This window comes from Triticum aestivum, chromosome 5B, assembly GCF_018294505.1.
Source record: "Triticum aestivum cultivar Chinese Spring chromosome 5B, IWGSC CS RefSeq v2.1, whole genome shotgun sequence".
Lineage (NCBI taxonomy): Eukaryota > Viridiplantae > Streptophyta > Magnoliopsida > Poales > Poaceae > Triticum > Triticum aestivum.
Window position 1 is genome coordinate 484,143,437 of NC_057807.1, and position 12,650 is coordinate 484,156,086.

A 12,650-nucleotide genomic window follows, 5' to 3' on the forward strand; every position below is an offset into this window, starting at 1 on the left:
ATATTACTATATTAGTGGTGAGATGACCGGGCTGGGAGCACCGTAGACAAACCACCTTAATGATGATAACCATATAAGTATGTGAAATGTTTAAAAAAATATAAGTATGTGAATTATTAATTGCCATGCATACACAACACTAGTAGAAAAAGGACCTAATGTGAGACACATTAGTCTCGGCTCAATTTTGGCCCGGTACTAATGGTACCATTAGTCCCGGTTCGAACGGCTATGCATTAATGCCGGTTCGTGTTGAACCTTTAGTACCGGTTCGTGCCACGAACTGGTACTAAAGGGGTGGTGGCAGGCTGGCGTCAGGCCAGGGCCCCACGAGCCCCTTTAGTCCTAGTTCGTGGCACAAACGGGTAGTACAGGGCTAACCTTTAGTACCGGTTTGTGCCACGAACCGGGACTAAAGGAGTTTGACCTATAGTCCTGGTTGGAGACACAAACCGGGACTAAAGGGCCCATTTTCAAACTCTACCCCCCAGATCGCCTTTTCAGTATTGTAAAAATCAAAAGAAAATGATAAAAACTTCAGAAATTCATATCCTTCGAGATGTAGTTATGTTACTACATCTACTAGTTAGGAAAATTAAAAAAATAATTAAATTTGGACATGTTTTGCAAAAAAAATGTTATGAAAATGTAAAACGGCCATATCTTTTGCATACGATGTTGATAAACCCGCGTAATATATCAAAAAATCAGCATGAAAATCCGCATCCGATTTGAACCTTTGGGGAATTTTTAACCTTCATAGTCTTCTTCATATTGGATTTTCATCACTTCGAGACGACCTTGACGTGTTATTTTTGTAGTGTTGCTCTAGTCGTGAGTGTGAAGCCAGTAAGTGGTATGCTAATCTAACCGAATACAGGCCATGTCTTTGGGGGCTCCAAACCCAAGTAATCCTCTTGCAATGTTCCCAAAGAAATTTTCATAATAGCTCTTGCGTCTGCTGATCGAAAATTGAGCTCTAATACTTGCTCGTCCCAAGAAAATCCGCATCCGATTTGAACAACCTACGACCTGTTTGCAATTTTTTAGAATCCTCAAATTCTAAAAGGAAAAAAAGATATGCTCAAATTTCAGTTTTTTTTAATTTTCGTTAAATCTGGTCAAATTGTGGTCAAACTATGGTCAAACTAATTATTCAAGAAATATTAGTGTTAATAAATAATTATTTTAGTTTTTTTCACTTTTGGTCAAATTGTGGTCAAACTATGGTCAAATCTGGTCAAACTATTTTTTCAAGAAATATTTCGGCTACTAAATAATAATAATTTTTTAGAATAATAGTTTCAAACTAAAACGGTGAAACATGTGACTTCATGCTCAAATTAAATTCCTGAGGCTTAATATGATTGACAACTTACTATTGTCATGTAAACAACACGTGCAGACTTGGAAACTAGGGGGAATAGCACTCGGAAGTTAAGCGTGCTCAGGCTGGAGTAGTGAGAGGATGGGTGATCGGACGGGAAGCTAGACGATTTCAAATGATGAGGGGTGATTAGAGCAATGATGAGCGGTGATTAGAGAAAAAATCGTCAAATAATTCGTTAAATAATTTAGAAATTTGAAAACCGGGAAAAAATTCGAAAAAATATCAAAAAATATCCTTCAGTAGCGGTTGGTGTTACCAGCCGGTACTAAAGGTCCCCCAGACCACCGCGCGGGCTCATGCCACGTGGTGGGCCTTTGGCCCCAGTTCATGCAGAACCGATACTAAAGGGGGGGGGGGCTTTAGTCTCCAACCTTTAGTGTCGGTTGCAGAACCGGGACTAAAGGCCCTTAGGAACCGGTGCTACAGCCCGGTTCTGCACTAGTGCAAGATATATGTTCAACAATCAAAATAAAACATGGTTCAACAATTAAACACAAGCCAAAATAAAATTCAACAATTCATACATAGGTGATACACAAATGAATCAATCGGCTCTCTTGTTGCGCTTGTTGATCTCCTTCTTGTTGTCAAAACACTTCTTGATTTCTCATCAAAGAGGCTAGTGCCCTACACGATATGACCCCCGACTCCTTTGAGTCCCTCGCGAGCCTCAACTTCTCTTTCTCGAGCTCATTTGGTTCCAATGCCATGGCCTTTTCAAGCTCCAAGTTTGCACATTTCTCTTACTTTCTCCACATATGTCTTCTCCCCCTCAATGTTCACGTCTCGTGCACCCTCTCCCGGTCCCAGTCAAACAACATCCTCTCCATTTGCACATTCAAAAACAGCTTGTACCTCTCCTACTTCTACTCCCCCTTGGTGGAAAGAATGTGTGTCCATGTGGCAGACATTTTGCTTGTCGCGTTGTCATGCGGCCCTATCCTTCTCCGACATCTTTGCCATCACCCTACATTTCCTCTTTGTCATGGTCCCATCTCCGTCCGCCTCTCCACTTGGCACATCGTTATCGTCCAATCCAATAGATTGATGGGAGTTTCAGTCATCATTGTTCTTCATCTTATTTGTGGGGTTCTTGAGCTCATTATAGAGAGTTTGCCACTTAGGTTTCCCATTCAATTTCAACCAACAAGGCACATAGTGAATGTTTTTTCTCAATGTGTTGGTAAAAAGTGGCAGCGAACCCCATCTGGCAAACAAGAACCACTCAAGATAATGCAAAGAAATGGAGAAAGCAATACAAATGATGACAATCTGAAGCAAGTCAAACTTACATGTCTTTGGACTCCAACACCACATTGGTTCTGGACAATCGCTTGTGCATAGAAATCACAAAACTTGTTCATGGACTCTTGGATGGTGGCCCATCTATGTTGGAGAGAGCCCTCATTGCGGGTGGAATGGATAGCAACTGGCTCCACATAATGTTTTGTGTTCATGGTCATGTTTGTGGAATTTTTTTCGCCAATACTTTGTGCCCTTTTGCTCGGTTCCACAAATAAGATCCATGCTTATGTCTAACCAAGCTTCACACCACAAAACACTTTCATTTCAGTGCCTGATTTTGCCCAACATCAAACAAAGGGGAATTGGTATCACCCAAGTCATAATGTGAAGCTTTTTGGTCATCATATATCATGTTCACCATGAATGTGTCCTAAAAGATGCATCACAATGAAACAATCATCTCAACATATATCCGAAAATGCATATGGGGAATGAAAATACCTCTGTATCTAGGTCCAAAATTTAATCGAATGGGATGTGGGCATGGCCATCGTCGGTGATTCACGATGTTATCTGCGATCTTTGGACTTTAACCGACTTGCACATCGTGTCCTCCCTGCCATCCTCATTCATCTGCGTCAAGCCATCCGGGATGCACAACCATTGTGAGGCCGGAACAGCGTCGGCTAAGGCCATGGCGGAGAGCGGGTCTCTCGGGCAGGTTGCATGGTGAGGACAGCTGGGTCTCACGGGCAGGGTGCATGGTGAGGATAGGTGAGTCTCACGGGCAGGGTGCATGGTGCATATGCGGTGAAGTCCATGTTGACGACCTCCTTCAACGCAACTTCCTTCTCTGCTGCTTCACGGACACGCAGCTCCCTCCGGGCGACGGTCTAAGCCTTGGAAAGTAGGGACCTCAACGGAATCCGCTGAGCCATCGCCCATGGCGGTGGGGGCTACGTATTGGGGACTGAGGCGGGAGGAAGGGAGAGTGACAAATTTAGTTGACTTGGTTAATTTGGAGGGGTTTAGAGTTGGTCCGGGGGCAACTGTCACGTCCGGGTGGACCGCCCCACACTTATGGGCTAGGTTTAAATGGTGTCAGACAACCCATGTGTATGGACTGGCTTTGGAGGTCTAGTTGGGTGCCGTTTTTCGGTCCGGACGATTGGGGGAAGTGAAGGGCCCGATTGTAGATGATCTCACGCCGGTTCCATTCGTGTCACATGATGAGTGGAATAGAAGTGGAAACATGGGTCAAGAAGATAAAAAAGTAGAGCTATAATATTTTAGGCCTCCTTTGATTTGGAGGAATTCTATACGATAGGATTCCTATAGGAGAAATTCCTAGAGTCATTTGGTTTGTAGGAACATAATTTTATTCCTACGTAGGAACTATTCATATCCTTCACATTTTAAAGGAAAATAAATTAAATCTAGACTCAATGAAAAAGTCATATACTCTTTTTCTGTTTTTATTCACAGAATTTGAGATAGATGACATCTTATTTTCTACAAGTTTCCCATTCCTATGATACTTCATGTCTACTGCACCAAAAGCGCCCTTATAAAGTACAAATACATATTCCTGCACATCAAATCAATGAGGTATGTAAGGCCAACTCCAACGGACGACCCAAACGGACGTCCGTTTTACCTGGATTTTGGCCGTTTGGATCGAGCAAGGGGGCAGCGTCCGGCCCTTTCTATGTTAGCGCTGGCCGTGCGCCAACAGGCGAACGCATTTCATCCGGCCACCTGGAACTTTTTGCAAAGGGATAGATGAAATTTGGCACCAAGGTCGTAGTTCATGCCGGCCAGAGCGCCTGCGGCCGACACACATGTCGGCCTTCAAAAGGAACCACCCCCCAAGTTCTCTCGCCGACAACAAAGCGAGTGGCCAGCACCATTGCCAGCCGTCAAAAAGAACCCCCCTAAACGTGCAATTCCGGGTGGTTCATTTTGAAGGAGCTCGGCGACTGGTACTGCGGAGGGCGAACAGGCGACGAGCCTGTGCTCACCACGGCCATGGCATCGGCGGAGAGAATGGCCCACACGGGTCGGCACAACCCAAGTATGAGAAGGGCGTGCGTCATCGCTGCCTGCATGGCCTTGGCAACGATGGCCTCATTGTCCTTGACGGCGGCCTTGTGCTGCGAGGCCGCGGCCTCGGGGGCAAAGTCGGCAGGCACCGGGCCCTTCTCTTGGTCGACTCTATGTTGAGTCGCATGATCTCTGTCAGCATGAGCTCCGACCGCGGTTTCTTCTTCTACTTCGCCATGGGGCGGGCGGTGGTAGCAACCGGGTCGGCAAGTTTCTAAGGCAACGACCATGGAGGAGGGAGGGAGGGGAGCGCGGGAGGGTTTTTGGGAATGAGGGGGGGGGGATGAGAGCGTTGTGACCCTGAAAGGCGGGCCAAGGGAGGGCCCGCGCGCTGTCCTTTTCGACGCAAATACGGCCCAAAGTTGGACCAAAAATGCAACGACCGGGGACAAAAATGGATGTTTGTTCGTTTGCTCCGCGCGTTGGTCCATTATTTATGTATGTTTAGCTCCGGACGCGACCGGACCATCCGGGGTCGCGCGTTGGAGTTGCCTAAATTACAACAACATAGAGTACTGTTGATCATTGCTCCTGGCTTCCTGGTTGTGGTTGTTGTGGTCAAACGTGTTCCTTGACCCATTCCATTCCCCCCGCTCCAGAATTCTGTCATCGCAAGCAACAAAACAACCCCCTGGTTTCGCTCTCTTCTTCCTCTTCCCTCTCATTCCTACTCCAGCAATCTTCTCCCTCCTCCTCCCTCCTCCCTGATTAAAGGGCCGCTCCCGCATCTTCTTCCCTGCCCCGCCTCTCCGGGAAGCCTCTGCTTTCTACCTAGCTGAGCAAGTTGGCGCCCATGGTGGGCGCGAGGCATGGGCGGCTTCTTCCTGTGGCGGCCCTCCTTGTGGCCGCCTGCTTCTCCCCTCTCTTGCTACCGCCGGCGGCCGCCGTCGAAGAGCTAGGTGGGAGCGGGAGGGAGGCTCAGCGGAACACCGAGCGCATCTCAGGTAACCTCCCCTTGCTCTGCCTTGCCCTGGTGATGGGTTCTGATTGTTAGGTCGTGAATCGCGAGCGTGCGAACAATTAGTTAAATTGTGGAGTCATTCAGTTCCCCAGTTGGGATTTTCCCTTGTTGCGTTTCAACTTTCAATCGTTGACAGTATTAATATTATAGGGGATTGCTAGTACTATTTGATAGTGTAATTAGTTTGGGACTCTCTGAATTTCCTTCTTGTCAAGTGGCATGCGTGTCTGCCTGCACGACCTGCAATTGGAAATTCTTGAGTAATGCCACTGACAGCGTCCCGCTCAGCTACCATGAGTGGTGGCATCGTGGTATGATTATATAAAAATTATGCTTGATGCATATGTCCCATGTATGCGTCCAATTAATGGAGCAGTTGTAGGATAGGTAGTTGGCCAATAATACCCGATGATGATATGATATACTTTTCTGAGCGATGCATCATGTCTAAATGCTTTATTGAAAATGGACTTCCCACATGTACTCGCATTTCGTCGGTACACCATTAGTTGTCCTTTGTGCACATGATTTTCGCACCTCATTAGTTATTAGCCTGTTCGGTTCATTATGGTTACATGATTGGTCTCCTCTGTTTCTCAGTTTCATGTGGACATTGTTGTGTGCTTCTACTCAACCAACATCATTAACCTGCAGGAAGTGCTGGTGATGTTCTAGAAGACAATCCTGTTGGCAAGTTGAAGGTTTTCGTCTACGACTTGCCAAGCAAGTACAACAAGAGGCTTGTCACCAAGGATCCCCGATGCCTCAACCACATGTTTGCCGCTGAGATATTCATGCACCGTTTCTTGCTCTCTAGTGCAGTGAGGACGGTTAACCCTGAAGAGGCCGATTGGTTCTACGCTCCTGTTTACACTACTTGTGATCTAACTCGTGCTGGACTTCCGTTACCGTTCAAGTCTCCAAGGATGATGAGAAGCGCGATCCAGTTCATTTCAAAGAGGTGGCCTTTCTGGAATAGAACTGATGGAGGAGATCATTTCTTTGTCGCTCCACATGATTTTGCAGCATGCTTTCACTACCAGGTAAGGATATGTCGCCTTAGTTGCTTTATACCTACCATTTCCTTGTCACTGCCGCAGCTGGTCACGATCTAGTTTCACTAACAGTGAAACTTTGAGCCGGTATACTAGGCTTCAGCAGCCATTTATTCTGAAGTTATATGTGGAATAGCCATTTGTCTTTGTAGGAAGAGAATGCTATTGCGCGTGGAATTCTTCCGTTGCTACGCCGTGCTACATTGGTTCAAACATTTGGACAGAAGAATCATGTTTGCTTGAAAGAGGGGTCTATTACGATACCACCATTTGCGCCACCACAGAAAATGCAGGCTCACTTGATTCCTCCTGATACTCCCCGTTCAATCTTCGTTTACTTCAGAGGTTTGTTCTATGACAATGGGAATGACCCTGAGGGTGGGTATTACGCAAGGTAAGAATACTCCCTCCCAGAAACGATACATATCTTGCTACTGATATTTGATTCTATCACTAACTTTATCGAGTCTGTTATGCAGAGGTGCTCGAGCTTCATTGTGGGAGAACTTCAAGAATAATCCTCTGTTTGATATCTCCACCGAACACCCTGCCACTTACTACGAAGATATGCAGCGCTCCGTCTTCTGCTTATGCCCGTTGGGGTGGGCGCCATGGAGTCCTAGGTTGGTGGAGGCTGTGGTTTTTGGCTGCATTCCAGTCATCATAGCTGACGACATCGTGCTGCCTTTCGCCGATGCAATCCCTTGGGACGAAATTGGTGTTTTTGTTGATGAGGAGGATGTGCCAAAGCTTGATTCAATTCTCACATCGATTCCGATTGATGATATCCTAAGGAAGCAAAGATTGCTCGCCAACCCATCAATGAAGAAGGCCATGCTGTTCCCACAGCCAGCGCAACCTAGAGATGCATTTCATCAGATTCTAAATGGCCTTGCTCGCAAACTCCCGCACCCAGAGACCATATACTTACAGCCAGGTGAGAAGCATCTCAACTGGACAGCCGGACCTGTTGGAGACTTGAAGCCTTGGTAACATAAAAGCTTCCTTGCAAGACCTGGCTTTGTTGATCTTGTGAAAAGTTCTGTTTCTTTTATTACCTTTCTCTGAGAAGTCCGAAGATCCATAGAATTATACGATATTGAAGTGTGTTATATCCTCTGATGTCACTCAACTAAAAATAGAGGATCTTACGTAACCGGTTTGTAACATTGTAATTGTATTAATTGTATAAAGAAGTAAAGAAATGAAATGAGTGTTCTTGTCATCTTGTGAACCTAAGAATCAAATTCAATTTTCGCTAGTCAGGAGGCTGTGAACCGGTAATGAAGCTACACTATCATATATATTTTTCACCTACTCCAGAAGTTGCATTTCAGCCGCTCCATCTCCTTAAGCTCATAGTTCAGACATATTTCCACATTGAAGAGATACGATTTACAAATTTATGAAGGTTCATATACGTGTTGCACTCAAGATGTTTTACTAGATTATGATGACGCATTGCTGTATAGTAAATTGTATAATCATATAATCTATCATTATATCATTAACTTTTATGGTTCACATTCCTATCTATTTTTACAATATAATGATGGGAATTCTGTAAAAATGTGGAGACATAAAACATACAAAGTTAACAAGTTCAAATTGAACTGCAAAAACATCTTACATTAAATTACATAGGTTATATTTATTTTGAGATCATACAATGAAGCTATGGGAGAGAGTTATTGAGCACCGCTTAAAAAGTATGACAAGCATGACCAAAAATCAGTTTGGTTTCGTGCCTATAAGGTCGATCATGGAAGTCATTTTCCTGGTACGACAACTTGTGGAGAGATACACGGAGAAAAATGACCTGCATATGGTGTTCATTGACTTGGAGAAGGCCTACGATAAGATACCGTGAAATGTCATGTGGTGGGCTTTGGAGAAATACAAAGGCCGAGCAAAGTACACTACCCTCATTATGAACATGTATGATAATGTTGTGACAAGTGTTCGAACAAGTGATGACGATATTGATGTCTTCCCAATCAAAATAGGACTGCACCAGGGCCAGCTTTGAGCCCTTATTTTTTCGCTCTCGTGATGGATATGGTCACAAGAGATATACAGGGAAATATTCTATGGTGTATGCTCTTTGCGGATGATATGATGCTAGTGGATGATAGTCAGACCGGGGTGAGCTGTGGTTTCGCCCTGCCGACCTGAGTTCGACCCCTCTTCGGGGTCCCCGCAGAAACGATCGCCTCCATTGTACGCATCTGCAAAAGTTTTTTCTGTGTTGCTAAAGACCGTGTTGTGTTGTGGCGTGGCGTGGGAAACTGTGTGCACTCCTAAGTGGACTGGGGGCCTTGGCCTGCCAAACCTCAAGTGGATGAATGACGAGATGGCTCTGGTTGAGGAGAGTAGACGGGGATCGGCCCTGGACAGAGTTTCAGTCTGCTGTACCACCGGAGTCCTTGGCCATATACAGAGCAGCGGTGTTCGTGGATATTGGAAGTGGCACTAACGCCTATTTTTTTGGAGGATAGATAGCTCGAGGGGGCGAGAGTTCAAGAAGTCGCGCCACAGCTTTACGACCCGGTACGCCCGATGACAAGAGCATCCAGGACGGTGCATTTTTTTAAAGAAAAGGTGATAGCCCGACTTTATAAATAAAGCCACCAGACAGAGTCACAAGCAAACTAAGGAATCACAAGAGTTTAACAGAACCGAATAAAAAGTACGGGTACAAGGCAACCAGCCTATCTTGGCACGCAGGCCAGTCAAACCAACGTCAAACCACTAAGGAAGCGCCCGCCTAGAGTGCCGCACCAGGGAAGAAGCCGTAGATTTCATTTTGGATAGCATATCGTCGAAAGCCTCTAGATCCCCATCCTTAGTCAATGATCTCCACTGCTGCAAAAAGACATTGGTTTTAAATAAGCAACTGACTGGGTTAGTTGGGAAAATATGTTCAATAGTGAACTTGTTCTTAGTAGTCCAGAGCGCCCAACAAGTTGCAGCCCAGCCCACCATGAAAACCCTCTTAGAACGACCTGCTAGGGAATTGATGCACTGCCGCAAATCCACAAAGGAGGAAGGGTTCCAATTAACCCCAAGCCAAAGTCTAATGCAGCTCCAAATGAATTTAGCCAAAGAGCACTGGAAAAAGATATGCTCAGTATTCTCCAGGGTACCGCAGAGCTGGCAGTAGTCCGAGCCCGGACCATTCCTCTTCTTAATCTGGTCAGCCGCTGGGAGTTTGCGACGAAGAGCTTGCCAGAGGAAGATCTTGATCTTGGGAAGGATGCGGGCAGACCAAATGTACTTAAACTTGTCAGTGCGGGTACCAGCGATGAGTTTCAAATACGCCGACTTTACCGAAAAGCGCCCCGAAGAGGAGTGGGGCCAAGCAACGGAGTCCTCTTCCTCCGAGAGCAAGGGGAAGCAGGCAATAAGACGATGCCAATCTTCCAACTCTACAGGGAAAAGAGAGCGTCGGAAATCTAAAATCCAACCCTGAGCTGAGAGCTCAAAGATTGAGATCTCGGGATCAGCACAAAACGAAAACAGAGTCGGGTGGGCCACCGCCAACGTGGTGTCGCCAACCAACCAGTCTAACCAAAAACGCGTGGATTTACCGTTACGGACAACGAACTTCACAAGGGACTGGAAAGCCGGCCTAATGCTAACTAGCTGACGCCAAAATTGATAGCCACCCGAGGCGGGAGCGAACATAGGACTGGAGGAGGGGAAATATTTCGCTTTGAGAAGATTAAGCCAGGCGGGGCGGTCGTCGAGGGACATAATCTTCCACCACCATTTTAGCAAAAGGCATTTATTCACGATTCTGGTGTTTAAGATACCAAGACCCCCCATGTTCTTGGGTCTACAGATGAGATCCCACTTAACCATCCTATACTTGTATTTATTATCGGAAGAATTCCAGAAGAATGCACCCCTGTGCTTATCGAAGCCCGCATGAGTCCCTTCGGACAGCAGGTAGAATCCCATTAGAAACATTGGGAGCGAGGAAAGGCATGAGTTGGTGAGGGCAACCTTGCCCGCCTGGGAATTGTACCGACCTTGCCATGGCAGAACTCTATTGCCAACTTTAGTCACAGCCGGGGCAAAGTCCTTAGCCAACAGTTTAAGAGGGGAAATGGGTAAGCCCAAATATTTAAGAGGGAACGACCCGAGAGAGCAGTTCAGAAGGTGGGCCACCCGCTGCGCCTCCGCATAAGGTACCCCAGTCACAATAGCCTCGCTCTTAAAGAAGTTGATTTTAAGGCCCGATAAAGCTTCAAAGCATAGAAGAAGAAATTTCAGATTTGTGATGGAAAAATCATTGAGTTCAACCATAATGATGGTGTCGTCCGCATATTGTAAGTGAGAGATGCCATTAGGAATGAGATCAGAGCTAACAGGCGAAATGTGTCCAGCAGCCGCAGCACGAGACAGAATGTGGGAAAGAGCATCAACCACAAAGTTAAAAAGCAAGGGAGACGCCGGATCACCTTGTCTCAAACCCCTACCATTCACGAAGAAATTACTGGTCTGACCATTGACAGCCACCGCCGTATGTCCCCCAGTGATAAGTTGCATCAGGCGGTGGACCACCTAACCATCAAAGCCCTTGGCCAGCAAAACTTGGCAAAGAAAACTCCAGCTCACCGAATCATAAGCCTTTTCAAAATCGAGCTTGAGAACCAGAGCCTTGGTGTTCTTGCTACGAAGGTCATGGATTATTTCGTGGAGGCAAAGCATCCCGTCCAAGATGAATCTCCCCTTAATGAACGCAGATTGGAAAGGGCTAATGACCCGATGAGCGATCGGAGAAACCTTAACAGCCATACCCTTGGCAGGGATCTTAGCAAAGTTGTTAATGAGAGCAATAGGCCTAAATTGGGAGATTATGTCAGCGCCTTTGACTTTAGGGATGAGGGTAAGAACTGCGTAGTTAAGTCTCGAGATATCTACAGTGCCCAACCAAAAACCTTGAGTAATAGCCAAGATTAGGCCTTTTAGTTGAGGCCAAAACTGCCGAAAAAAAGGAATGGAGAAGCCATCAGGGCCTGAGGCCGCATTATAATTGGCAGAACGAATCGTCTCGAAAATTTCCTCATCCGTAGGAGGGATCAGTAGGCTTTCATTATCAGCGCTCGAGAGTTGATCACACGGAGGCCAGAAGGACGCAGCCATCTTAAAGCCTAGATCAGGTTTAGCCGCTAGAAGGTTAGAGAAGAAAGAGACCACATGCCGCATAATCACCGGAGGGTCAGAAGTCCTGACACCGTCAATAATAAGGCTATTAATAAAGCATCTCCGTCGTCTACCATTAGCAATAGCAAAGAAATAAGCCGTGGGCAGATCCCCCTTAAGGGTCCAGTTGATAGTACCGCGTTGTTTCCAGTAAACTTCCTCCTGCCTATGAATGCCCAACAATGCCTCTTCAAGACCATACCGAGCTTGCCATTCATCCGAGGACAGCCCAGCTACATCCGCACGATCGTCCAAAACGCCAATTTGAGCCACCAACCTTGCTTTGTCACGCCTTGACTCAGCAAAGTGGTTTTCGACCCAACCTCTAAGGAATCTACGCAGGAAATAGGAGCATTGATGCCAGACGTCCATCGGGCCAAAAGAACGACGAGTAGAAGAAAGGAAAGCCAAAAAAATTTGAGCCACCAAGTCATTGAAGCCCTCAACTTGGAGCCAGGAGGCATCAAACTGAAACCTCGGGACACCCATAGAGCGCGTACCATCATCTAGAAGCAGGGGGTGTGATCGGAACCAACACAGGCAAGGTCCTTAAGACTTGCACGAGGGAATAAAGGATCCCATCTAGGGCAAACAAAAACTGTATCAAGGACAGAGCGGATGGGGGGGGGGGTTGATGGTTAGACCAAGTGTACCGGGCTCCGACCCTAGGAATCTCACGAATAGC

General features: G+C 46.3%; 1 protein-coding gene across 1 annotated transcript; it reads left to right on the forward strand.

Moving 5' to 3' along the window:
- The first annotated feature begins 5,312 nt into the window (after positions 1-5,312).
- On the forward strand, positions 5,313-7,871 carry LOC123112678 (probable glucuronosyltransferase Os02g0520750). The gene is made up of 4 exons (XM_044533736.1): positions 5,313-5,682; positions 6,354-6,742; positions 6,907-7,148; positions 7,234-7,871. Exons 1-4 carry the CDS (start codon positions 5,532-5,534, stop codon positions 7,745-7,747), a joined length of 1,296 nt encoding a protein of 431 aa, XP_044389671.1. The 5' UTR covers positions 5,313-5,531; the 3' UTR covers positions 7,748-7,871.
- Positions 7,872-12,650: the final 4,779 nt, after the last annotated feature.

Excerpts from the sequence above, each read along its gene's own strand:
- LOC123112678 (XM_044533736.1), top strand. The coding sequence starts at position 5,532 with ATGGTGGGCGCGAGGCATGGGCGGCTTCTTCCTGTGGCGGCCCTCCTT. Across the intron at positions 6,743-6,906 it reads CAGCATGCTTTCACTACCAG|GAAGAGAATGCTATTGCGCG; the intron begins GTAAGGATATGT and ends TTGTCTTTGTAG. Across the intron at positions 7,149-7,233 it reads GAGGGTGGGTATTACGCAAG|AGGTGCTCGAGCTTCATTGT; the intron begins GTAAGAATACTC and ends TCTGTTATGCAG.